Source organism: Falco biarmicus, chromosome 15, assembly GCF_023638135.1.
Source record: "Falco biarmicus isolate bFalBia1 chromosome 15, bFalBia1.pri, whole genome shotgun sequence".
Classification (NCBI taxonomy): Eukaryota; Metazoa; Chordata; class Aves; order Falconiformes; family Falconidae; genus Falco; species Falco biarmicus.
Window position 1 is genome coordinate 21,042,560 of NC_079302.1, and position 27,592 is coordinate 21,070,151.

General features: G+C 49.0%; 1 protein-coding gene across 5 annotated transcripts in view; it reads left to right on the top strand.

Annotated features, from left to right (window-relative positions):
- The first annotated feature begins 5,485 nt into the window (after positions 1-5,485).
- The window catches only part of NECAB2 (N-terminal EF-hand calcium binding protein 2), an 87,994-nt gene continuing 65,887 nt past the window's right edge, over positions 5,486-27,592 (top strand). Inside the window, exons 1-2 of one of the 5 annotated variants that reach the window (XM_056360380.1) lie at positions 5,486-5,811; positions 19,941-19,965. In XM_056360380.1, coding sequence (XP_056216355.1) covers positions 19,963-19,965 — 3 coding nt within the window. In that variant the 5' untranslated portion in view covers positions 5,486-5,811; positions 19,941-19,962. Of the gene's footprint in view, positions 5,812-7,072; positions 8,285-10,414; positions 10,639-19,940; positions 19,966-27,592 lie in introns of those variants that run through there. The other 4 variants (XM_056360383.1, XM_056360379.1, XM_056360378.1 and 1 more) reach the window with 4 other exon arrangements.

Genomic DNA, 27,592 nt, shown 5'->3' on the forward strand with positions numbered 1-27,592 from the left:
CCGATTCCCTAATACTCAGATTTTTCAGGGTGATGCACGCAGGTGCCTGGGTGCTTTTCACCAGGCTTCATGCCCTCTCCTGGCCCTGCTCCACCATTCCCAAGCCAACAGCCCAGTGTTCTCCAGCCTGCTGGTTCTTCAGGACTGAACCATGCCTGCTCCTCTCCGGAGCAGTTGTTGGGAGACCCACATCTGCCAGCTGCAATCAAAGTCTTTGTGTAAATTATGTTTGCAATGGGCCATTCAGGTGTGCCCTGTAACGCTATAAATGACTCTAGATTTTTTTTTTTTTTACAGGTTTGAAGCTAATGGCTAGAAATGCTTCACAGCCATAAAGAATATGTAGCAGGGCAGGAGCGTTGCACTGAGAATGCATCTGCTGGAGGAGGAATGGTTTTCAAGTCTGTAACAGGCTTCTGGGGTCACTTGTCATAATCCTGGAGGCAAAGGTGAAGCAATAAATCTGCTGTGACTCACATTGTCCATCTGGTAAAGAAACCCTCAGAAACATTACTGCAAGGCATCAGATTTATTCTGGAGACAGCAGGTGAGGCGTGTTGGGGCAATCCCTCTAAAATTGCCCAGAAACAAAGGGATCCCAAATGAGGATCTGAAACAACCCATGGATGCAACCCATAGGCATGGTTTTCTCTGCCAGGAAGAAAACCAGCAATTCAGGTTATTTATCTCATTGCAATTTAAGGTGTCTGTGTTTCTGCACTCATGGATGCAAGCATTATTCTGCTATTTAATATGGCCACTCTTCAGAAACCTGAAGTGACACCTGAAGAAAACTGCTGGTAGACCTGTCAGCTGGGAGCCTTGCATCCTGGTACCCGACGTCCCATCCACTGCTCGTGCTTCCTGGCTGCCCATCATGAGAAATGGGATTCTACCATGCGAGGGTCGGTGTTGAGGAACCTGAGAAAGAAACCTCTCCTTTTGAGACAGAGCTTGCTTCAATGAACTGAGACAACCTGGGTGGCCCAGGAGTCCTTTGCAGTTATAAATATAGCATGGTTTCATTTAATAGCCCTATTTCTGCCATGTTCACGGGAAAAGTCATGTGGTAAATAATTAGCTTCGTAATTCCTAGAAATTGGGAACAAATGCTCCATTGGAAAGGCATTACAATAGGTCTTTTACCATTAAAATTTGTGGTTTGCTTGGATCTTTTTTCTGTGCTCTTCCAGAAGTTACAAAGTTGGAGTTGCCTGGGATTTAATTGCCACCCTGTGTCTTGCAGTGGGAAATCAGTAGCAGACAGAGAAAGGATAAACCCCTCCAGATATCTATTGCCTGTGCTGGAAGAGGGGGTTTCTCTGGAAATCTGTGCTTGGGAGCCCCCAAAAGATGCTGCTGTCTGCTGGGCGGAGGGCTCTGCATGTTGGCCTGGCAGCAGGAGCAGACAGCCCAGGCTTTGCCAGCGATGCTCAGGGTGTTTGCACAGAAAAAAGGTGGAGGTCTTCCCCATCACGGTCTTTTGGATATCGTGTTATGTCATTATCTGGGTTTGGACTGCACAGACACGTTCTCACAGAGGTGGTTAGCTGTCTTGCCTATCCCGAAGCACCGATCTGGACTTGCACAGGGCGGTAAAACTGTCGGGACAGGTTTTGCCAGGAAAGAGTTTCAGGCTTCCAAAGGTGTGAGTCAAACCCCAACTAAGAGGATAAAACCTGTGTGCATGCGCCTTGGGATGCAGTTGGCAGTGGGATGATCAGAGCTGGGATCTTCCCCTTCAGTAAAGAGATGGGGGTTGGAATGGGGGAGGATGGGTGGGCGCCTGCGGTGCTGGGCTGTCACACAGAGGCTTTGTGCAAGCAGGGCAGCACCGAGATGGGAGTAGCCAACTCATTAAAAAGTGATTAAAAAACCCTAAAGTTATTCATAAAATTGCACCAATTTTGTGAATAGCTACGGGGTTTTTAAAACTTTCAAGGAGAGAGGGGAAGACAACTCAAAAAATATCTATGCATTCAATTAAAACCGCTTTCAACCAATATTTTCTTTAGGAAACACTATCATTTTATGCTGCAAGGTCTGGTCAAAACCAGGCTTCCAACCCTCCCTGCAGTGTCCGTGCATCCATCCCACAGCAGCGCAGCTCCCTCTCCCGACTGCAAAGCTCACCAGTACCGAGAGGATGCTGCAGCAGGCTCGCTGCGAGGCAGGCTCAGTTTTGCAGAGTAAATGTCCTTTAAAGCATGAAGGGACGCATTGCTGCCTGTGGGGATGGGCTAGACTAAGACATCCCAAACCCATAATTATTTCAGGTTCCCTGTCGAGCTGCGTGGCCCGGTGGGACCTTCCCTACCTCCAGCCATTCTCACCAACTCTCATTTAATGAAAATCTCTATTTTACAGAGTGAAGGCTGCTAAGGGGTGGGTGGTGGGCAGGGGCACCTGCGGGCAGCACCTGGATGTGATGATTTTCCGACCTCGGCTGCAGGTGCCGCAGGGCCCGGCCAGGCGGCTGCTGCCATGGTGTGTCCCAGTGCTCCGCTGGGTGCTCCGCAAACACGCTGTGTGCCTAAACCACCGGGCGCTCTGACCTTTTAGCCCTGTGAGATTGTTTTGAAGTCTTCCTCAACTGTGGGTAGCTTAGATTATCCTCAGGAATATGGTGTTTCTGCTTGTACAAGGGCTTGACAAGCCCTGTTTGTGTCACCCAAGCAGCTTTAGCTTGGCTACAAAGAGTTTGGATGGGGGTATCTCCTTTGAAAACAAGATTGGGTTTTTGTGCTGCAAACCGTGTGGTCAGCTCTATCCCCAGAGCAGCATTCTGCCAGGGTGCTGGAGCTGTGCTGGACTTTGAGAAGTTCCCAGGACAGAGGAATAGAAAGGTGGGCACTGTGAGCAGATGAAGACACGGATCTCACACTCTCATCAGCTGTGCCGCATTGCCTGCTGTACCCCACGAACTGCGCGGGGTGTGTTGAACCCGGCTGGGGAAGTGGCCCAAATCTGCCCAAACTGGACCTGCCAGAGGAGCTGTGTTTCAGGCAAGGGGGCACGGGCTGCTGGGGAGCGAAACACATGTCAGAGCCTGGCAGGGACCCTCCTGACGGGATCCTGTCCTCGGGAATACAGCTGGAGCTGGCTCTGTGGGGACTTTTTATTGCTGCCAGAAGATAAACCACCGGAAAAACCACACTTTGCGGTAACCCAGTGCCTCCTTGCAGCCTCAGCATCAGGCACTAGATGTCCTTGCATGCCGTGCCACTGGCATGCACCTCTCCGGTGCCCGCAGGCTGCAGCTGTGACATTTCATGAGGGTGACACCTTGGGATGGAGGTGGCTCTTTTCCAGCTCTGGCCTTGTGGGATGGAGGGGACTTTGGTGGTGGGGGTGGGGGAAAGGCACTTGCTGCTCTGCTCATCTTCACACTCCCCTGGGGATGCTGGCTCAGGAGCTGCCTCGCCTGGGGGGTCATTTTCCGTGAGATCCCAGCGAGCGCTCGCCCGTGTGCATCCCGGCACCTGCAGCTCAAAGTCACTTTCATGGTGATCCTGTCAAATTACATCGAGTGGCCCTTTGTTGTGGGAAATCAATAGCTGCCTTGCAGGCCTGCTGATGTCTCAGTGAAACCCATTAAATTATATGAGTTTGATCCCAAAGTGGCAAACACAGCAGCGTTTTAAAATAGCTCCACAGCCAGGAAACCCAATATCACACCCATAAAGTGATTTTTTTGTGTGTCCAGCAGTGAGCAGGACTGGAGAAACAGAAGATGTTACTCATCCAAACCCTTGGTGAATAATTACTGGAGCGGTGTGAAATATAAATAATTTCCCCACTTCTGTCACTTTGAGGACAGCGAATAAGGACAAATAAAATGCTGTGGGGAAAATGAATGTGCCTGGTGCTTAAGCAGTGAGGAGCAGCCTTGAGTGTGCTACTAAATTGATGGTCTGACATGAAAGACCAGCTCACTCCTGGAACTTGTAGTGAGCACCCTTTGGGGAGCACCCGACGGACCTCTTCTCCTTGCTGCCAGTGCTTGCTGCTGTGCCATCTGCTTACCTTGAACTTCATTTACTGAGCGTGCTTGTGGCAGTGATCCCTCACCCCTGGGGATCCCACCTAGGCGCGCAGCTGCCTGTGTAGATAGATAGACCAGCAAACACTGGAGCTATGTGAAATTTGGTCCCGGGTGTCCCCAGGTTGGCTGAGGGCAGGTCACAGCCAGCTGGCAGCTGCTGGAGCAGTGCCCCAGTGTCAGCACAGCCTGCCAGGCTTTCTGGCATTTTCACATCCAACTCTTCCTCCGGCCACCCGCCGAGAGGCTCGGGGGGGGGGTGCTCCCACCCTGGGGCTCCAGCGTGGTGCTGGGGTTGTGTGAAGCCAGCCTGGCTTGTGGGTGCAGCCTCTCTCGGCACAGGTTTCGTGCCAAAATCGCTCCTGTTCTGCAGTTTCGGCCTGGCTTTGAGGACAGGGAGCAATGCTGCAGGCAAAGGGATGCTCAAGCAAGTTTTATGCCCTTCTGAATAACCTCCACGTGTTCCCAGTTTTGGCCACAGGTTAAATATGTTCAGAATATGGAAGGTTTCTATTTTATTTCTCTGCACTGAGCATCCCCTTAAACAGCTCTCAGCCAGCATCCTGCCCGTGCCCTGCGACTCTGCCCGGGCTCTTGCCAGAGGGGCTTTGCCATCGTGCCTACATGGTGTACCCCAAAGGGAGTCCTTCTTACATTTAAAGCTGTCAGATTTTAGCCTCCGGTCAGTAATTAACAGTATTTATTGTCAGTAACAAACTGGGGAAACCTTTCCTCCCAAAATTTGTCCAGAAGTGGTATCTGCTGGGCAAAGGTCAGGAAATATATGACTTTAGAAATTAATTATGAAGGGCCTGAGCAATGGGAAAAAGGCCAGTCCCTCCCTCTCCACTTTTGCTATGAAGAAGCTTGACTGCTCTAATTTCAATACATTTGCAGACACATTTTGTCCATTAAAGTGATGTAATTTGACAGTTTCATGTTGCAATTGCAGAGGTCAATTATAAAGAGGCAATAATTTATTTAGGTGTAATAACTCAAAAAAAAATTTTAATCGATGGTCATTCCTGCACACAGGCTTATAAATCTGAAAGTCCACAGTTCCCTGTTTCTGTGCTCTTTATGCTGTTACATATGATCTGACATGAGGTGTACCAGGCACAGGAAACAAAGGGTAATTTTGAAAGGTCATCAGAAATGGATTAGCTTATTCCAAGGGTTCTTAAAAGTTCTGACTTAAATTGCATGTTGAAGGGGAAAATATTTTGGTCTGCTTTATGTGAACACTATTACAAATAATAAACCTGCTAGAAAAATGTTACAGCATCTCTTCCCTACAACTACACTCTCACAGGCTCTACCTGTGAGTGGCCTGTAACTTTAAAACAAGGGTGTGTTGGTTTTGGGGTTAAATGCTCATTTTATCAATTGCCAAAACGACAGGGCTGGGTAATGCCTTCTTATCACCCAAACAAGCAGGCTAAAAAATACCCAAACAAAACCATCTGCCCCCTGAATTTCTTTATCAGCCATCAGCAGAGGGGTTTTACCTGCTGTTTGCCTGCATCCCTGCACCTCACAATAACAACAATTCAATACTCTTTGGTTTCTAAGGTTTCCACTCAACAGCGGCAGCTTCCCTGGGGAGGGAAAGCCATGCCTGGGGCTGGTGTGGAGCCCTCAGCACAAATGTCCTGAATTTCACAGGATACCCACAGCCCCAGCCGGGAGCTGGGCTGCTGCTGGGAGCTTGGAAGAAGCCACACAGCTCCCAGCCCTTCTCCGGGACGAGCTTGGGTACGTCTTGGAAGGTGAGTCTCTTTATGATTTGGTGCTTTAATATATTTTTAAAGATTTATTTGATGTTTGTTTCTTATGGTGGTAATTCCTCGTAGTGCTCTGGTGAACATCTCAGAGCTGTGGGGAAGTCTGGGCATGTGGGGGCTGTGATCTCCTAATGCTGCAGGAGTTTTGTTTGATGGTCAGGTTAGTCCAGCTAATTCCCCTTGATGAGTTTCCCAGATATCCATGCGTTGCCTTTAGGATTATGACCAGGAAAAACCTGAACTCTCACACTGTGCCCGGTCTACATTTGTAGCAACGAGTGCAGTGGGGGGGGTGAGTACTCAGAAAAGCCCTTCTGCTCACCCGCTTTCACGCCGGGGGTCTCCCACCTGGGCTGAGCCCACTCCCCCCGTGGCTGCCGGCTGGCCCTGGAGCAGGAGGGGGTGCCTGGCTGCAAGCAGGGTGCTTTAAAAGAGGGGAAGGTTTTGCTCACTAACGTAACTGTAGTTGGAAGAGGCTCTGGAGGTATTTAAAGTCCAAGTCTGCATTTTGTCTCAAAGCAAGAGCCAGCATAGCACTCTAAGATCAATGTGACATGAAACGGGATGTTCGAAGCCTCCTGCTTGCCTCAGCCTGGATCAGAAACTTGTGACCCCAGTGACTGGGCTGGACTCGGTGTTTGATTAGCTGTGTTCCCCAAACCACGAGCTCTGGACCCCTCAAAGTGCAGAGGGGGAGGGGGCTTGTTGAATTCTTAGGAGTTAACTTACAGCTCACCTGTACATGGTTTTCCTGGCTCGTCTTCAGACCAGTGTGTTACCTTGGTGCTGTGGGCAGTGTGGCGTTTTCAAACCTGGCATATAAGTTTGGTATGAAATCACCTGGTGATTACATGTTGCATTACAATAAACATAAATTAGTGCAGGGACTAAAGCAGCCGTTCCAGCCCCCTGGGCTGTGCCAGCAAGGTCATTGTCACTCTACTAATTCCCATCTCTGTAACGGGGTCGTCATTCCTTCCTCCTGCCATCAAACCATTAGATTAACCTCAATCCCTCAGTCATTAGTAAATATTAGTAAGTCATATGTGACATTTTGCACCAACTGAGGCTGCAGGTCCTGCCTGTTGGAAGTTTTTAATTAAATACAACTCCCCGCTGTGCGCCGAGGGGCAGGGGGGAGCAGGCAGAATTCAAAGGGGAGATGAAAGCCGCTGGCTCTGCCTGCCACGCTGGGCTGCAGGCAGGACTTCTGCTCTGTCTCGGACCTTTCTTTCAGAGGAGCCCTTGGGTTCTTCAGGTGGCCTCTCATTTGAAATTACAGCACATGGGTTGAGCTCCTGCTTCAACAGCCTTTCCAGAAACTGCTGGAAGATATTGGGCATAGCACGTGGCTGAGCCTTCTATGAAAGCCTGCGGAGCAAACATCGCCACTGATGGGGGTAAACCAACGCTTTGTGCCGAGCACCACATGCATCAGGGAGGGAAAAGCACTGGGCCAAGATCAAGACTTGAAACTGGCGTGGCAATAGCCTTTTCTTGAGATCTCCGAGTTTCTGAACCTGGAGCTGGGGGTGTGGGACAATATGTCTGATCTCTCCCAGCCTTCAACAACCTTCTCATCCTTACTGGAGCCTTCGACTGTAGTGGTCTGGGACCACGTGTGTGTGCCCTGGCTAGGGCAGCAGTGGGGAAGCTCACTACTGAATGTCAAGGAGGGGAAAGTGGAGCTGCAGCTGCTGCCTTTCCTTCTGCAGCATGCCCTGACAGCCGTCGGGCAGCGTTTGAGCTCTGCAAAGCAGCGTGGAAAGCAAAATGCTCCTGGATCAGCAGCAGAGGCAGTGGGCTGCTCTGCGTATGGGCTCTGCTGCTGTGGGACGCTGTGTGGCCTGTCTGCTCTGAGTTTATCCAGACCTGCAATTAATGCTCATTGCTTTCACCGGGATGAACTTTGCCTGGATTTAACTTTTTGTCTCCTTTCCGTTCTCTCCTATTTCTTCCTATGCCACTCGGCATCTGCATGATGCGCATGCATAAAGCTTGCCAGGCAGCTGGTGGCTGCTGGTGGTCCTGCTCTCTCCACCTTTAACAAAGGAGCAAGAAGTGTGCTGGATGCCAGGGAGCCACAGCTCAAGCAGCAGACAGGTGCTCTAGAGCAGGCAAAACCCTGTTGTTTCCACGTGGCCATCACTTGTTTGGTTTCTTCTTCTGGCCCTGGCTGATGGCTTCTTGCCAGGGACCTGGGCAGTGCCGTGACCAGTAGCACGTGGTGGCAGGGGAGGCTGGCAAAGCCCCAGTGCCCGGGCTGCAGTCGTGTTTATTTGCTCAGTACAGACAGTGCCCCTTCTCCCTGGGCAGGCAGGAGGGGATGAGTTCTGGCACACAGAGCCCAACCTGACATCGGTGCCTCTGTCCTCCCCTTGGCTGGGGGGTGATGGGTGGGCTGGGACCAGCCTGAGCACATGCCTTGGGGGTTCCTGTGTTTTCTCACCTGGATCAGGTAAGTAGAACTGCCTTTCCCCTTTTTTTCCTTGCTTTTTTCCATTTTCAGCCTCGTGGAAACTTGGGAATAACTAAGCCACTAGCAACACAGCCCAGTATGAATGAGGGCCTTCTTCCAAATGTCTGAGTGGCTGAAACTTTTTCTATCTAGACCCATTTAGGAGGAAAAATGAGTATTTAAATGCCACAGAGCTGTTTTTGACATTTACATGAACTGATTTTGACAGAAATAGAGAAATAGTTGCAAACTTCCAAGTCAAGTAATGAATCTCAATGGCACATGGAAAGAAAAATTCAGAAAACCTTCTTTATAAATTTCTTCAGTAAATAGTTTAAATAATGAGCATATAATAATACTAAAATGCGTGTGGCTAATACAGTCTGAACCAGTTGTTTAGCAGAGGGACGTCTAAAGGAGAAAGAAGCATATAAATAACCTGAGGATTGTGAAAATACAAAAAAGTGCAATAATTTGGGCCATGAGGGGTGCGGGCTGTTTGGCACCAGCAGTTGGTGTGTAGGGATGCCATCCTAAGCTCATGGCAAGGATGATAAGACGTGTCTTGCCTTCGATTAGCTTTGCTGTGAGCTGTGAGTGGGGACTGAGTGATGACCGGGTTGTACACCAGCCTGCTCTGAGCATCCCTGTAAACGAACACAGAACTGTTCAAGCGTTCCACACAGCTCCCATGAGCCAACATCAACGCCCTGAAGTTCCTCTGTTTTCCCCCATTAATTTTGCATTGCTGGAGAAGAAGGAAACCCAGAAAGGTGAGAGCTCGGTGAAAGAGGGGCTCAGCCCACGGGTGTTCTGGCCTACTGCAACACACCTCTGTGCCCCAGCTACTGAAAAGCCTTTCAAGAGCCTCCAGCCATTATCCACATACTCCAGCAGAGAGAACTGGGCTCCCACTCACTTTTCTTTGAGCAGCAGCGAGAGAAAAATGCACGTTCCCCCACCTGCCACCTCAAACAGCAAGGTTTCACCCTAATTTACCTGAATAAAGATGGGTGGTTAGAAGAGGCGGCTAAATAGTATCTCCAGGAAGGCTTTCCTGGGGGGTCTTGGTGCACTGCCAAGTTTTTTCTGTTTAAAGAAATAATTTTTTATCGTTTTTTTTTTTTTTCTCTCTTAAAGCGGTAGCGGGTCAGGGCTGTTGGTCATGCTGTTCCTCCTTTGGAGGTCAGGCACAGGGCTCAGCGTGGGAGGTGTGTAACGCTTGCACAGGGGTGCTGGGCTTGCTGGCTCCTGCATCAGAGATGTTCAGATCTGGGGATGTGGCCCTGGTGGGGTACAAAGTCCCCTGGAGCTGCCTGCGAGAGGGTCTGGCTGCTGTGGCTGGGTGGGGGGAAAGGCTGTTGGGAGCCTTTGGCCACTCTAGTGCTCTGGGCACCCCCAGAGGGGCTGGGCTGAGCTCTCTGGTGCCTTTCTGGGTGTGAACTCAAAATGCGAGCATCTCCTCAAGTGTGTGTGGGGGAGATGAAATGATCTAGTGGTGTTTTGGCCAGAAGATGTATTGCTCCTACTGCAAGCCTAGATCTTCACCTGTGCAGGTGTGCACAGGAGTATCGCAAAGGGATATCCTCATAATACACAGTCACAGGATTAGAAATATTTGTCCAGCTGAGCACTGTGGGTTGCTCTGTAGCTGTGAATGCTGCAATACTCCAGCTGGATTTTCATCCTATAGGGATGGCTATTCATCCTACAGGGACTTCTTGGAGTATGAGTAGGGCGTCAGAGGCAAGTTTTATTTACTAGCAAGAAATTTGCTCTCTGCTGTCCTTACAAAGAGCTGCTAGAATGGGTGGGGTGGGGTGGGTGGGTGGGCTGCAGAGGTGAGAGGACATGCAACAGGAATACTCTCTTTAGATAAAAAATGCCCGAAAGGCTGCTTTGTGTTGGAGCAGGGCAGGAGGGGCTGTGTGGGGGTGGGAGCAGGCAGGCAGCACCCAGCGGGGCCCCTCGGGGGTGACCTTCCCCCCCCCCCCCAAAATCCGCCCCCCTCCCCTCCCCCCCCCCCAGTTGCTCTTCGGGCAGGAGCCGCGCGGGTCCCCCCCGCCGTGTGGCGGTGGGAGGAGGCGGAGGAGGAGGCGGAGGAGGAGGAGGGAGCCCCCAGCTCCGGCATGAGGCCGGGCTGAGCGATGTGCGAGCAGGCAGCGCGGTACTGCCGGGCCGGCGTGCAGAGGCTGCTGCTGCGCAAGCCGCCGCCGGCGCTCCGCGGGCTGGACGGGCTGCTGCGCTGGGTGGTGGCCAGGATGAGCGACAAGGCTGTCGCCGAGCGGGAGCTGCTCACCCCGGGCGTAGCCGCCGCCGCCGAGCAGAGGAAGGGCACCTCCGTCATCCTCGATGTGAGTGGGTCCCGCACCCCCGGGGCCGCACCGCCGGTCCCGCACCCCGGGACGTGGGTGACACCGCGGCTCCTGTCCCCATCCCTGCTCGCACGGGTCCTGCTCGCCATCGGGGCTGTTCCTCGGGTCCTGCACGGGTTGTACTGCGGGGTCCTGCCACCACCGACCGGGTCGGCATAGGGGTGCAGCCTGGAGCTGTACCCCCTCGCGTGGGGTTTGCACCCGCGGGCTGGGTGGGCGTGGGGCGCAGCCGGGTCCTGCATCCCTTTGTCCCATCCAGCCAGCTCGGGACCGGCGTTATTCCCGGGCCCGGCGTCTCCCGGAGCGGGTGGGCAAGAGGCTGCACCGCGGCTCCCGCAACCCCATGCTGCATGCCCCGCCGTTCCTGCACCCCCGACCGGCTTTGGCACCAGGGTTGTTCCTCGGATCCTGCATCCCTGGCCGGTCGGGGATGGGGTGCAGACCAGGTTCTGCACCTCCCGCGCTGTCTAGGGGTAGGAGTGCCCAAATCCGGCAACCCCTTTCCAGATCCTGTGCCCTGGGCTGGCTGGGCAGGGGGTCGCAGCCCGGGTCCTGGCACCTGCTTGTCTGGATCTTGCACCTCCTGGACTGGCGGCGGGCTAGGGGCGCAGCCGGGCTCCTGCATTCCCCTGCCCTGCACACCCTGGGACCGTTGGGAATAAGATGCACTTAAGTTCTGCATTTCCCGGACCAACTGGGAAAAGGGGTGCAGTCTGCATCCTGTACCCCCTTTCTGGGCCCCTGCACCCCCAAAGTGGCTGGGCATGAGGGTGCAGCCCGAGTCTTGCGTATTTTTTTCTAACTGGTTGGGCATGGAGATGCAGCCTGTATCCTTTATCTCCTTGCCAGAATCCCGCATCCTCTGGAGTGGCTGGACATGAGGGTGCACCCCAGGTCCTGCAGCCCCTTTCCTAGGTCCTGCAGCCTCTGGACCGGCTGGGGTTGGAATGCACTGTTGATCCTTAATCAATTAGCTTGACTGGATGGGGATGCAGGACTCCAGGTCCTGCAACCCCCCATGGGTCTTGCACCGTGGGCTGCCCCAGGTTAGCTGGGCATAGGGGTACACCTGGCGTCCGCCATTCACCCCAGATCCTGGACCCCAGTCCCTGCAGGGCTGCAGCTGGGAGGGTCTGTGCAGGGGGAGCTGGGCAGCATGGTCCTGAGTGCCTGCGAGTGTGTGGGACCCAGGGCTCCCTTACCCAGGTTTGGGGAGGCAGGCAGGGCTGTGCTTAGTGCCACTGCTGCGGTATTTATAGGCTTCCTGATTAGGGAACTAACGAGGCTATTTGCACTTAAAATGGATTGGCAGAATGGGGTGGAATCAACTGGAGTGCAAACGGTGTAATTGGTGTAATTACAGTCTTTCCACGGCATCTAGTAATTAAACACATAGATCCTCAGCTTTGCTATCTCCTAGCTTTATTAAAAAAAAAGTAGTGAATGCAAAAATAAACTATTGAGACACTGGCTGTAGTAAAGGATAATTCACACTCTCCTCCAGCCTCCTTGGAGTTAGGCAGTAGTAACTCTTCCACGCAAGTCCTTGCATTTTCTAAATGATTTGTTGGATCTTCTACCACGTCCCTGGTAGGCATGGCTTGGCAGATCCGAAACTCATTACGTCTGAGCACCCTGGGCTGACAGGGATTTTGGTTCCCTGAATGAACCAGTGCCACTGGGTCTACCAAGGTGCCCAAAGCAGCCTGGAGAGCAGAGGGCTGGGATGGATGGTCCTGCCCGGTGAAACGGGCCAGCAGCTGGGCAGCTGCAGGCTGTAGGAAATGCTGCTTCACAGGGAAACTGAAAAGGTAAATGCATCTAATACCCTTAAGTCTGTTAAGTTAACTTGTTTGGGTTTTCAGTTTGTGGGTTTTTGGCTTTCTTTTTCTTACCTGCCCTGAAATACCAAAATTTTACAATAATGTGGAATCTAGGCTTCAGAGCATAAATTCAATTGGGAAGCAACATTAAGTTTATACAACAGGTTCCTGAGTTAGGACTTTTCCCACCAAAATGGTATCTTATCTGTTCAGTTTTACCATCTTTAAATGGATTTTTTTCCTGCTTTGAGGTTTGAGCTGAGAAAATCAGCCATGAACTTTCAGAATGTCTTTAACCGGTAGGAAATACTACAGAGCTGGGCGTGCAGATCCTTTTTCCCTTTCACAAGGGGACTGGGTGCCCTTTCTCACCTGCTGAAAGTAGAAATGGATGCTGGAAATGTAAGATTTAAGGGTTTGGAGGGTTTTTTTCCTACTCCCTTAGAACTTGCTTCTCTCCCTTTTTTTTCCAGTTACAACAGAAACATAAACTGAAACTGTGACTTCACTGTAACGGGCTCTTCAAGTGCACCATGAGACCCTCCCTGCCTTTTCAAACGAAGAGTTTAAACATGGGAACATGCATTTAGGTTAATTTTCACACATTAGCAGAAAAGTACCAAGGATCCCACCGAATCCTCAGGGATGAGAACACGTTTCCCAATTACTTCATTCACGTTTTTGCATTATGTGGATGTGCTGGGGAAGCAGCGAGTCCCAGCCACGGAGCAGTGTAACTTCTCGGTGGGTGGCGATGAAGTAAAAGACCTGTAAGATTTTATATTTAACTTACACGTTCACATGAGCTGGTGTGCTCTGTAGGCAGTTCATCGGGGGCTGGAGAAGGAGGGTTAAGCTTGGCTTAATTCATTTCGCTATGAATTAGGTAAGATGGCTCTGACGCTAATGGTACCTTAGTCACTTTTTCTTCCTCTTCTGTTCTTCCATTCCTTTGACTCAGCCATCCCCGATGAGCTTGTTCTGACTCCTCCAGACCGTGAGTGTGGCTGGTGGGTCAGCACAAAGTTCCCTACACCCTTTCCACCAAAGAAACAGAACTGTGGTGGTGTGGGGCAAACCTGAGGGCTGAGGAAGAACAAAATACAACAAGGGGGTTGGATGTCTTCTGCCATCAACCTGGCTGCTGCCACGTGGAGGATGAATCTTACCTTTGGGCTTGTTTCAGTATTTTTCTTCTATTTTTCCCACGTCCTTTCAGGTAAAGGATTAAAAAAGGTTGACTAATGTTTACTAGTTCAGCTTAAAATCATAGGTTTCCAAGTGTGAAAAAAGAGCAGATTAACTAAACCCTGGTAGCAAACTAATGAAGAAGATATTCAAGTCCTACACATTGCCTAAAATAGGCAGCAAGTAAAACTAGGGGGTGACAGATGCTCTTCAGTGGTGGTAGCAGATCAAGCGGAGGTGATATGTCACTCTAGGAGCCTGGAAGATACCACTTTGCATTTAATGGTAAGGTCTTAAAACATCTGTTAAATCAGCATAAGGGGCTGGGGTTGAGCCAAGAGTCTGTACCCGTCCTGAGGTTGCCCTTGGGTGTCTCTCTGTGGGTCTGGGTTGCTCACGGCTGCTCCGTCTGCAAGAGCCAGAACCTCAGGACTGGCAGCGTGTGTAATCTGCCGTAGATAACTAATGTCTATCCGGAGTTTATGATGTGAGATTGTGGTAATGCTATGTTCTCTCTGCCTTCTGGGCTGTTTGAAGATGCCCTGAGCTCCTCTCTGCATCAACGAGGGCAAAACTGCTTTACTAAAAAGTTGAAGCTGTCACAGTGCTGCTCAAATCCGTGTGTGGGGATGGTGGCATTTTCAGTCCAGAACCAATCCTCAAATGTCACAAGACCTCTGACAAGGAGACTATGGTGTGTGTGTGGGGGGGGGTAAGTGTATATCAGATGTATTTGCTGAGTGTGAATGAACCCACACGCAGTATAGAGCTGAAGCGGAGGCTCCCGAGGTATGGGAAATGTCTAGACAGGTATCGCTCTGCCTGGGAGCACTTCAGTGCTGACTTACCGACTGTCCTCATTCATCGCTCCCTGCCTTTGTGTCACTGTCAAAAACCTGTGTTGACAGCAGGCGTGTGAACTCCAGTGCACGTCAGACCTGCTCAGCCACGGCGGCTGCAGGCAGAGATGCTCCATCTCCTTTACACCAGGGAGAGCCCATTGAAAGGGAACATCTCCTACTTGGCATCTAAAATAAGGGTCAGCCTCGGCTAGGGGTGAGCATCCTCGTGGCGGAGCTGTGTGCTCCAAGGGGCACTGCCATCCCCGCCTCCCTTCTGGCTTTGCCAGTGGTGACTACCTGCGTGGCTTTTTGGCTTTGTTTTAAACGCTTCTGAAGAAAGCAGCGCCATTCATTTCAGATCAGATGAAGCTTTTTGTTTGGTTTGCTCTGTCTTTTGCTGAAAACTAATTTTGACCCTTATTTGCCTCTTTCCTTCTTTGACAGGATCAGAAAGATCAATTCAAATCCAGCTCTTCTGTTAGTGACTCCTCTTGCACCCTCTCTTACATGGCCACTTTTTCAGCCCCACAGGATTGAGTCAGGTGTTTAGATAGAAAATACAGAGAATTGTGCCAAGGGTGCATTTCCAAATGTAAATCTAAGAAGTGGCACAGTTTTCCAACTTTGTCAATAATGCAATTTCCAGTGCAGTCCTTATTAGCAAAGCTATTGCAGCCACAGGAATCCTTTCCCAATCCCCTTCTGCTTTGACCTTTTTCCTTCCGTGGGTTGGTTTTTTTTGTTGGGTTTTTTTTCCCCCTTTTCTTTTTTTTAAGGTTGATTCACCCCTTGTGTCTTTGTTTACCTTCTTACTTCTCTGAGTGAACCGGGAAGGCAATTCTCCTCTTCTTTCCTCCTCCCTATGTGAAATCCATGACTCGAAGTCATCCCCTCAAGCCATGCAGGCAGGGCACGGCTGGGCTCTGTGTGTTCAGGGATTGCTCACTGCAAGGTACATGATTGCACAGAAGACTTCATCCTCCCTCTTCTCATCAGGGCGTTGGTAGTGGGTGCTCAAAATGAAGTTACACCCAGGGCCAGTGTTTATGGAACAGTAATTTTTAGTACTGTGTAGGTCGGGACATCAAATGGAACTCTTACCTGTCTCACACAACTTTTATTTAGGACAGCTAGGTAAAGTCTGAGGAGAAGGGAAGAGTGAAAAGAGGCTGGGACATGGTGTTAACTCCCTTCTCTTGGGGAGAAAAGGGGCGGGGGGGGGGGGGGAAGAGGATATCTGCTTCGGAGTGGGAAAAATGCCAGAAGACCTAGAGCTCTGGAGCAGCCTTGTTTTGGGAGGTGGAGGGACAGTATTTCCACACCAATGGTGTATTTCTTAGCAAAACACCAAAATCCAGCTTTTCCCCATGCATGGGGAAAGTTCATTAGCCTGATGATGCCTAAAGATGTAGTCCAAAGTGGCAAAGCTTCAGCTCATTATTTTCTGGCATTATTACTGGAAAAAGCAACACAGAGAGGCTATAGAAGAGGAAATCTCTGCCGGTACCTGGAGTTAGAGAGATGAAGTCCATACGTGATATAAAACCTTGTCTTGGCTCTAGATGAGGTCTTGAGACTTGTAGGGAGAGGAACAGAAAAAAAGAACAGGAATGCAGGAACTTAGTGAGCAGATTAATTGGGTTTTTAGGTGTATCTGGATGCTTTCACATCCATAGGCTTTCCTCAACACACGAGACTTAGGGGTTTTTTGTCCTCCATTCTGCACCAAGATGACGATGGAAAACAAAATTCTTGCTCAGTTACACTCTATTTTAAATCAACATTGTATTAACCTGCTGAAGGGATAATAAACTCTCTAAGCCCTGTAATAATTCTTAGACTTGTTAGGGGAGTACTTGTGTGAATTTAATAAAAGTGCTGAGAAAACCTCCATTAAGCAGCCCCTAGTGTCGCATATTCTCATCCAGAAGCTTTGAGAAGGCAGAACTGAATGTTTAAATTTGAAACCGTCATTTGTTTCGAGTTTATTATTACCACTAGTGTTTTGAATTGCTTACTTCTGGCAGCCAAATAGCTGTAGTAGCCATTTGAGACGACAGCAAAAATGTACATTTAAAAAAAAAGCTATTAGAAATCTTGAGAGAGGTTCCTCGCTCTAAATAAAACAGAGTTTATATTCATCTCAGCACCTGGTAAATGGAAAAAGTGCGCTGCAGACAGTGAGCTGCATGCATTGCCTGCGAAACTCCTATAAAATGGGTTAATTTGGCCCATATTGTGGGCGTCCTGTGGGCTCACCATGTGACTTCGCCTGTGCTTCAGGAGACTTGCTTAATAGTTTTAAAGCATAGCTGATGGGGGAGACGGTTGCTGTAGTAGTTTTTGGACTGGATAATTTCTCATTTACCGTCTAAAAGCAGCGCGTTGCCCTACCAGTTGGAGAACTGGGGGTGATGGAGCGGAAAGAGCATCCCTGGTCAGGCTGCGCGGTGCTGTGGGCTCCTGCCTCACGAAGCTCTCGGCCACTGGGGACAGTCCTTGGTCGGGCTGGAGGCGCGGGAAGCCAATCTCTGCCGAAGGCCTGGCAGGACAGGGTGTTTCTCCATCAATGTTTCATCACCTCCGCTCTCGCTGATCTCCAGGGCTGCTGCCTTGACTAAGTTGAAGCGGCTTTGCTGCTGAGAGCGAATAGCAGCGATGGAGTTACTGCATTCCTGCAGAGAGCGGCAGCGGGGTGGACCAGTTTCACAACGTCTGTGTTGGAGATGATGCAGCATCTTTGCTTATATTCCCCCTTGCTGGAGCTGGAGGGAACTTTTCCTTGCCTGAGCTGCCTGGGAGCTCAGCACTGAGCTGCCTTCGGGGGTTTGCCCCGCTGGTCCATAGGGGAGGTGTGAGGGGCTGCGTTTTTCCTTCCATCACCAGACCTTACGCCTTTCCCTTACCAAAAGCACGCCACATCCTTCCCACAGTGGAGCAACTAATTCAAAACATGAACAGAGGGCATCTTCAGGCTGTGTGTGGGAGGGCATTCTTGTTTGCGGAGCTAGAGCATAAATCCTGAGTCTTCACAGAAGCAGCGTTTTTGGCAGCATTACTGATCTATCACCGAGTATATTATGTCTTTATCAGCCTCCTGATGCTCATTCCAGTGTTCGTACCTTGATGTACTGCCTGCCTGTGCTGACAGATGACTTTATCTTAAATTGCTTTCTCTCCAGGCGTCCTGTTTAATATTTTTTTGTGTGTGCAAATCTTAGGTGGTCCAATTAAGTTGGAAGAATAAATCTTGTTCATTAGCAATAAAAACTAAACAGCTTGGTCCTGTAGAATAAACCTCGGCAGGTAACGCAATGATGTGATCGTCCATCAGGGTGTTCATTTAGAAATGGTCATACTTTCTAGGAGTATCTGGGGGAGTTAAAGCCCTAAAAAGTTCACTTAGTGAAGCTGGACATAAGTAATTCAATTTCTTAACATTTCTTCAATTTCTTAATTTGATTCCCCCCCCCCCCCCCCTTGCTCCAATCATTCATGGGAAGGCTGGTGGCTCCACAGAACAGAGCACTGCAGATTGAGCCTTTATCCCACTTGAAGCTACATTTTACTGATTGTTTTTGCCTTCCCCTTCTCCCTCTGGGCTTAGCAGGGCGGTGATCTCCCACAGGACCTTAAAATAGACAGCGCTGCTTCTGTATTAGACTCGATGCAATGCCTTTGTTCCCAAGCAGTGGGAACAGCACCAGAAGGATGTGGTGATGAAATAAAAAGCCCAGAAAGAATCAGCATCTAGAAAGAAAAGTGCTTCATCTGGAGGTGCTCGTGGGGAGTGAGGACTTGAGGTGGCCAAGCCAGGAGAATAGGAATATTTCATACTCCGGGCAAGGCATATTGTGCACAGCTGGGTGATGTGTACCAAAGCCATGGGGCTTGCTGGGTCCTGCTTGTCCTTCCTGGCTTTATTCTTTCTTCCCGTAGACAAGCCATGGCTGGCTGGCCCTTTAAAACCCGTATTTAACCTCGATGAAGTCCGTAAGTATGGAGACAGTAGGATTTCCTCCCCCCCCCCCCCCCCCAACTTCTAATTACTCTAAAAAATGGTCAGCCCAAGAAGTAAGCAGTTTTGGAGTGGCTGCAAGCTGTAGTCCTTGTAGGGTTTTTATGATCCTCTCTTGAAGCTGGGACTTAGTGACTCCCCCCATTTAGGCTTGGCTTAAGGAGAAGGTTTGCCTCTGCTGAAGCACACTACAAAGTCCATCTTTGACCTTGCCTTATGCAGCCTAAGAAGAACTTTGGGCAAAAAAATGATTAATGTTCCTTAATTAAACCATATTCACTTAAATAGCACATTCTGCAATTCAGTTCGTCTCTTGGGTTTCTTGCTTTGTGCAGCAGTTTCTTTTCTGATATTATTTATTTATTTATTAATTTAAATGATTTTATGACCCAGAAAATAAGAGATTCCATTTTATGGCTGACTCTCATCTGTCCTGTTGGTGTTTTTATTCCCTCCACAGGGAAATGTCTTTGTACAGCCAAAAATCTCTGCTCTTGCTCAAATTAATAGGGCCAGGTCTGAATAGATGATGAAAATGTTTTCCCCTTTTCTGCCTAATTTATGAGCATGTTGATTTTTTTTGTAACTTATGGCAAAACCTGTGCTAGCAGCTGTTTTTGGCAGAAACCTGTAAGATTTTGAGCCTTGCACAAGCCTCTTGCTATTGCATTGTGTCAGGAGTGTCTTCCTGAAATGAGATTAGTCAGAAAAATAGGAGTTGTTTCTACTGTCTTTCTCCCTGGCAAATTCTACTGTACTACACATTATTACGATTTGTTTTCTTCTGAAAGGGCTATCTGATTCCTCTCTGTGGGCTGTTCCTCCACACTGTAGTTTTAAGTCTAAATATAATCTCCTTCCCACGCAGGAAACTTGTGGGGGGGGTTTTTGGTTTTTTTTTTTTTTTTTTTTTTTTTTTTTTTTAATATTGTAAATAATATGTTTCAGAAGTGCAGAACTGTGGAACTTAATTTAAGGGATATTATTGATGCTAGAGAAATTGGCTGGGCTGGCTGCATGGATGGTGTAATCGATTTTTTTTTAACGGGTACTTATCTTGTGTTGGCTCCATGTTTTTGGCTTTCTTCTGTGAAGGTGATGGGAGATGCCCGAACTGCTGGAAGCATTTTGTGTTATCTTTATTTTGCTGGCTAGCTCCTTTTCCACCAGTTATTCCAAAGTCAACCATGTCGATAGTCTATCCCAGCAGTGGTGGCCCATCGTGTGGGTCTGAAGGATGATGGGCTGAGACTTGGGAAGGGTGAGCTCAGCAAAGCACCTGAGCTGGCTCTTGAGGGGCTGGAGCGCGTGGTCCTGCCCTGTGCGTGGGGTTAAACATGGTGCTAAGGGCTTCAACCTTTCAAGTTGAACAGCATAATAAAAATGTTTCTTTTTCTCTTTCAATTCTAGATTTTCAGAAGAGCTGACAAAAATGGTAAGTCTGTAAATTTGTATTTTACATTTCTTGGTTGAACTTTTGTCAGTATTACCGTTTTCCCTGATAGCAACATCTAACTGTTCAAATGTCCCGCAGTTTATTGAATCTGACGCTGGTACGGTGTAAGCATCAGAAAAGGTTTTGTTGTTTCTTTGGCCAAGATAATCTTAGAGCAGATGTGATAGTAGTGTGCAAGTTGCCAGGGTGGGATCCACCCAATTTGGGGCAATTTCACAAGAAAGAACGTAAAAATAAATCACAGCTAAGTGATAAGTGACGATACACCTCTTGATAATCTTGGAATAGCTTTGCAAAACAGACTTCATCTGTGAATATCAGTAGTTTGGCTCCTGAAGGACTCGACACGCGTCAAGGAGCACATGTATCGATGAGTGTTTTCAGTCTGTGCCTGTAGGAAGCTGAACATCTTCGTTGAGCCAAGTCTTGTTCTTAGGTGGGGAATAATATAGAGGTGTCTTCTTTAAATGACTTGGGATCCTGAAAGGAGAGAGCGGCTCTGCTGTGAGAGAATGTAGTTATGGGAAAAAGAAGCAATGGGTCCAATCCCAGGATCTCTCTCCACACTGAAAAGCAATTTAATTTTAGCTCCTAGCTAAAATCCCAAGAGCTAGTCTCTATTCTTTCCCTGTTGTTCAAGAGGAAAATTAAATATGCATCAAAACTCTGTGTGTGTTTGCAGAGGGACGTGTGGGAGGGTTGTGCAGAGGAGCACAGGGGAGAGTTTGTTTTTTTCCCTACCAGATTTAAAAGGGTGATACCTGATTTCCGTAAGAGCTTGTAGATCCATGTGGTCGCCATCCCTAGGGAAGGCAGTGAAGGATGCTGTGAGCTGGCTGGTGTACAAAAGTAAATGCCCTGTTAATGTGGGCGTTTGGTTATAACAACTGACACAGTAATAAGACGTTGAGATTTGTTGCTTGGGTCAGCTGAGCAGTTGTGCAATGGGAGGGGAATGCTTGGGGTGGGGTGGGGGTCGGGGCTTGTGTGGAGGGCAGAGCCCTCCAAGTGCTGCTTACAGGGAAAAGTGAATTTGTGCTTTTGATCCCCGGGCTGTTGTACTGCACAGCCTCCTGAGCACTTAGCTGTTGCAAAATCGGAGACCCCGAGGTTTTGTCTGATGAAATATCAGATGCTGCCTCTGAGAGATGCTGTCTGTTTGCCTTCTGCTGGCTGGTGTGCCTGCCCCCACGGAGCCGAGTGCCAGGGTTGCCAGCTTGTAATGAAGCCTTACCTGCCACTTGCTCTCCATCAGGAAGAGTCTAGCAAGGTTTTTGGACTACAATCCTCAATGTCTTGGTTGCCTGCAGATACCAGGCTAAAATCTGTGCTTAATTATTCCCATCTCAGTCTGAAGTTGAAAATGCCACTCCAAACTTCAACCTGGGAAACCGTTCCTTGTTCAGCCCATGTTTAGCTTCTCTCCTGCCGGAGCTTCCTTCCAATTTCTAGGACAGCCTCTGTGTAGGGCAGCTGAAATCTAAAGCAGCAATTTTTCTTTTCAACAACAAACATTCCTCTGCTGAACAAAGGTTGAAAGGATGCACTTTGACGTACTGGTCTTGATATAGTTATTTCCAGTGACTGCTTTTTGAGCTCTGCCAAATGATGCTGCACTTTTGTTTTAGTCTCAGTTAAATTTGTAACAGCTGCGATGGGGCTGAAGAATCAGAACTCCAAGTACAAAATCTTGGCTGTTGTGCCAATATTAAGGCTTTTCTAGGACGGGTGAGTGAAGTAGCTCAGAAGTTGCTCTTCAAGCTTTGGTATTCCCTGGGCACTGCAGCATGGTGGAGGGAGCTGCTGCCTGCCAGGAGAAAACAGATGTGTCCAGCCAACCCAGCCAAGAGGGCGAAGCTGTCATTTTGGTGGTTTTACCACATCACAAGGTTGTCGAGGTTAAATTTTAGTGAAGCTCTCACCACAGGGGCAGCTCTCTTGGTGTATTTGGTAGGTGCCAGTGGCATGAATCTGCATCTTGGGGAAATGATGAGCCTTTGGAGCCCCTTGGTCTGCTCTGGTGATGGGTCTCTGAGAAGAACAACATACCTTTGGGAAGCTGGTGACTTTTGCTGGCCATTTCCCTTGCTGTTGTTAAAACCCATCCAAATCTCCCGCTTTTGCAACCTTCTACACTGTTACTAATGATGGGCAAACACTCCGTCTGTGTTTTAGCGTGACTAACAGGTAAAGGCCAAACAAGGTGCTTCCATCAGCAAGAGCAAACCTGTTGTTTCTACCGCTGCCCATCCCCCTGGGAAGAATCTGCCCAGCTCCCCCATGGTCTTCTCCCTGGATGTTTCTCTCTTGGTAAGGCTCAAGCAAGTGGTCCACATGGATAACAGGTAGGATCACTCCACTGTGTGTGGAGTGGAAGACGGTGAGTGGCTCAGGGACAGCATGATGCTTAGAAGCATTTTCTTGTCCTGCTCGTCCAACCAGAGGGAGTTTGGATTTAAGCAAAGAAGCAGAGATTAGTGCCCATAGAGCTGACCTTGGGGTGTCCATCAGCCTTCCTGGGCACCCAAACACTTCTCCATGGAGCTGCTGTCGCGCCCAGCAGACATACCCTCCTGGGGGCCAGGTACCCCATCACACAATGCCCATGGGGAGCTTTGCTCGTGGATGAACGGTCTCTTTGGTTGACCGTGCTGTGCAGGCATGAAAAGGTGTTCACTCCTTTGCAGGTATTCCCCTGGGTGGTCTTTGTCTGAACATCTTTACTCCATGTTAGCACGTAATATCCCAATTAAAATTCTAACAGGGATGCTTGCATGGTTTGGAAGAACTGGAGCTTTTCTTGTCTAGGTCACAAAACATTAAAATGAGTGTGGATTGCCAGTGACACCTCTGCCACCTGGTAGCTGTTAATGCATTGGATGTAAAGGTGATGGGCTGACTTGTCAGGACCCTTAATCAGCCTGGAGTGATACGAATAGGCACCAGCAAGGCAAGCCCTACCCCGATGTCTGGTGGTTACATTGGTGGTTTGTTGTCAAAGAAGGTGCTGGGCAGGAATTCGAACGGCTAAGGGTGAGAGCTGCCACTGCCAGGGTGCAGATGTCAGCCCTAGGTGAGACGAGGTGCCCCCCCAGCCCTGGCGAGGCTGCTGGCTCCAGCTGCAATTCTGAAATTTGTCCTGCTTCTTCCTGACCCTGGACGGGCACTGCAGGGGGGACAGCTGGCTCTGTTAATAAAGGCCAAATGCTTTCTGCAGAAAGAGTTGTCTCCATCTCTGCATCCACTCTCATCGCTTGCAATGCAGGTGACCTACAGCTACACTGTCTGGACAGCACAGCGCGGTGCTCTCCGTGGGACCAATGCCACCAGGCAAATGGGATGCTGCCCTTCCCTTTTTACCACCTGGATGACAGGCTGTCACAGCGCAGCGTGGCGTTAAGTGGCAGCTCTACCCCCATGTCGGTTCCTGCGAGGTGAGGTGGCCGAGCACGTGGCAGTCTCAGTGTGGCCCCTTTCCACCCGCGCTGAGTAGGGCTGTCCCTGCCATCCTGGGGCTGCCTTCTGAAGGACTGCACGTCCTGCAGTGGAATTCCTGACATCCTTCTACATGCTGCTTTTTTTTCCTCCAGACATCTGCCAGTTGCAGTGGCCAGCTTTGCTCGCCATTCATAGCTGCTTAACTCTTGCTAACAGAGTTTTCCACCCTTTGTAATTAGCTCAATATGTTCCTCTGCAGCCTTTTGGGGTCACGGCTTCCCACCGCCGCTTCTCCAGTCCCCTGTGGCTCACAGCAGCCGCTGCAGGAGATGTGCAGGAATATTTCCCTCGGTACAGCCTCCCTGCAAACTGTGCCTCAGAGGTTGCCGGAGCCAGAGGTAATATCTTTGTATTTAATATCCCTAGGGATCTCTTTTTCACAATTTTCCCTGACATCCTAGCCTTTAATATATCGATTTGTTGAAATTCAGTCTCTTCATGGCATTACCTGGTACAGCTCCAAGGAAGAGTGGAAGCATCCATCTGCAGCTTTCGTGTCTCGCTGCAGGGGTTTGTGTCCCATACGCAGTCCTCCGCTGGAAAACCTTACACTGTCCAGTTTTTGCCAGAATCCCAGGAAGGGGCCCTGAGCCCCGGGCAGGCTGCTGAAAGCGCAGGCTCACAGGGTCCCAAAATACTTCACTCTGCTCACATGCTTCTGCTGTCTCCACACCTGCAGAGGTTCTTGTCTGGCAGGGACGTTGCTCTTTTTAATTAACCGGCTGAGACGAGTCATTATCCGGCGCTGTTGGTGGTGGCATAGGGGGTGGTGGGCTCCTGGGGCAGGGACTGGTGGCTTCACCCAGAACCAGCAGCTCCTTGCATTCCTCATCTGTGCTAAAGCCACCCCTAGAGATCTGCGTAGGAGTCCTACAGAAACAGGGGGGTGAAATACAAAAAAACCTTCAGCTCTTGCCATCTAGTTTAACTAGAACATCTCATTTAACTTTTGCAATCAGGTGATTAAAGGGTCACCTAAAAAACAAAGTGGGGATTGTAAGCCTAAGGAATTTTCTGATGTGCCGCTTCCTACAGTCAGGTGGTTTTAAATTTGTAAATCTTTTCAGCATCTTGATTTATTTTTTTTTTTAATTCCCCCCACCTGGTAAAAATGGCATGTATTGCATTAAACAATGTGGCTGGTTCAGGCACGGTAACTATGGAGCCTGATGGTGTGAGTTCAAGAGCTTCTCCCTCCTCCCCTTCCAGAGCTCCGTGACATAAATTGTTAATTCATGTAAAACTGGAAAATTGGATGTTCTTGGTGCAAGATGCTAAAACACATTATTGTCCCTGCCATGTTCAGGTACTTGTATTAAGGTGATTTGATTTGGTGCCTACATGTACTAAGAGACTGCTAATGAAGCAGCTCTTCCTTGTTAGAAGAAAACTTGGCTGTTAGTCATTCAAAATAATCTTTTTCTTCTGTGTAGGAGTGTGTTTCCTTTTTCTGCTAATAAATCCACCTACTGTCTTGTAATCTTCCCAGTCCCAGTAAACAATACTTAATCGTTTAATTGGCATGTGGTAAGGAAATGGAGGCATATTGTTTTAGGGTCTTGAAGCAGAGCTGTCAGTCATCTGAGTTATCTACGATGTTCTTTGATCCTCTCATTAGAAAGCTGTTAATCAATTATAACTTAAATAGCCAGGGATTCTCTTTGAAAGATTAAGATGCTTTTATTTTGACAGAACAGCCTAATTGGTAATGATTCATTACAGAAATGTTGCTTCCCAAAAACTGGAGTTTTATTATCTTGAAATCTCCAGTCACTGCAACTACCCAGCTCCCATGTCTGGAGTGTAACTAGATGTGAAGTGCATCCAGCTTTAATCTTGTGATTTAGCTCAGTGGGTTTTGCCATAATTACTAGATCTTGCTCATGGAAATGCCCCATCCATGGGGTTGGCTGGGCACCAGGGGTTAGGTGGTTTGCTCTGGACCTCTACCATGGAGATGAGATGGGGAGGAGAGATGCAAAAGAAAACGTGCCAGAGCCTCATCATGTGGCTCTAAAGCACCTACAGAAAACGTCAGGATGAGCTGGCAGTGGCACAATATGTCACTTGACAGTGCCCAGGGATGAGTTAGCATCATGGTTTCGTCAACTTGGCACCTTCTTATTGCTGCTGTCATTGTGACTTCTACACCAAGGGCTGGTCCAAACCGCTCTGCTTCTCCCTTGAGTTTATCGTATCTAGAGAAGGTGTGGATGGGAATGAAGCCGTTCAGCACATGCTGTCTTGGGTAGCTTCTGCTGTTATAAAAAAATATGAAATACAATGAGGTGTGAACACGTATTAGCTGATTTCATTTATAAATTTAACATAGAGATCTGGAGTGTGCTGAGTGGAGGTTTCAGTTTCAGTTGATCTGGATGGTCAGTTCAAGGCCTGTAGAGGACATAACAGAGCTAATAAAGGAAAAAAGGAAACGGGAATGCCGTGGGAATAGGTGGTTGGGAAGGGCTTCTTGGGTAAGAGCCACTGAGGACAATGGAGTTGCGCCCATTCCCATCCCAGTAAGGCTTGTCCTTTATATAGCTGCACACAGATATCTATTAGTCACTTAAAAGCTCATTAAAAGAGATTTATGCTCTTATTCTTTATAAGTAACAGTCTGTGTGTTGCAAACCTCATAGCAAATTGCACTACAACGATGGGAGCCGCAGACAAGAGGGGAACGTAAATGTCTTTGGACACCAGTATGATGACAAACTGGCTAAGGAGCCCAGTGAGCTGGCGGTGGGGCTGTGCCCTTGTGAGCAGAGCAAACTCCACTGCTTACCTACAAACCAGCAGAGCTGCTCTGCCCAACAGTAAACAAAAAAACTTCAGGAGCATCTCTCAGCCCCAGCTTGCTATGCTAAAGAACCGAGGCGTGGCAGAAGTGTAAGTTTTCCCTAAGCAGAAATCAGTCTTGTTAATCACCAGTATGCAAATGGAGAGACTGAGGCTTGAGGTTGATTAAAGGAGGGGGGGTGGAGAGCAGGGAAAGCCCGTGGCCATCAGTGGAGGGAGGGGGCTGAATGGGTCCTGGCTTGGTGGGTCTCCAAAAGAGCATGTGGGTGAAGCTCCCAGCAATTTCCAGCCCTTCCCAGCCACTGTGTGCCTTCAATGTCTCGTTTGTAGGCAGAGGCTGTTCTTCTAAGGACTTTGAAGATCTGGGAATTTTTTTATGGGGAATAACTCTCAAAGTCTCACCCACCCTTTCCAGCCATGGAGAAATTATCTTGATCACCTGTAGCGAGCCTAGAACAGGAAGAAATGGGTGTTTGTGGATGTGCATAGAGCTCAAATTCACATCAACTGGACCCAGGTCACTGTGTAAACGTGTCCTTTTCCCCCTTTCACTCTGAGAATGCCCCTTGCTGAGCTTGAGTGGTTAATACAGAAACTGGGGCAAAAAGGGGTGAAAACGCCTCTTCAGTTCAGACACCGTGGGGGCACAGGGGAATGCATGGAGAGGGGGAAGGAGAAAACGGCACTGGTGAGCAGATGGGCCAAAGACCTGATTTTTAAAATTCTCTTCCAATGCTTCATGTCCTGGTGGGCTTCTGGGCTGCAGGCTGAAGGAGTCACTTCTGGGTCAGGAAGTCGGGATCTCAGTCCAAGCACAGCGCTGCTATCATGACATGTGCCAAACGTTGTGTATCGCTTGCTTGGTGTCCTGCCTATGGTGGTGGTTGTACCTGAGTGCTCTCCTTATTTCAGAAACCCAAGAAGCTGTCACTGTTCAGCTTGCTTGTCCTGCCTGGGCCCATTTTTCTTTTTTTCCCCTGGCATCTGATTTGAGCCTTTTGGGTTGTTTTTTTTTACGGCATCTGATGGCTGGGCAAAAAAACTTTCATTCTGCAGCAATTCTGAGTTTAGAAATAGCAGGCAGCTATTATTGATTACCTTGTTAATTTATTGAAACATTTTTAGAAATCTACTTGATTGGAATATAGTGTGGTAATTGTCTGCAAGGTGGTTTTAAGGCTTGAAGAACTTGTCTTCCCACCTTCCCCCATCAATTTGAGGCCCTTTTGGAAAACACCCTTGCACAGGTCTTGAATGGTGGTGAGCAGCTGGGGCTTCAATAATATGGCACCCAAGGCATCAGGGA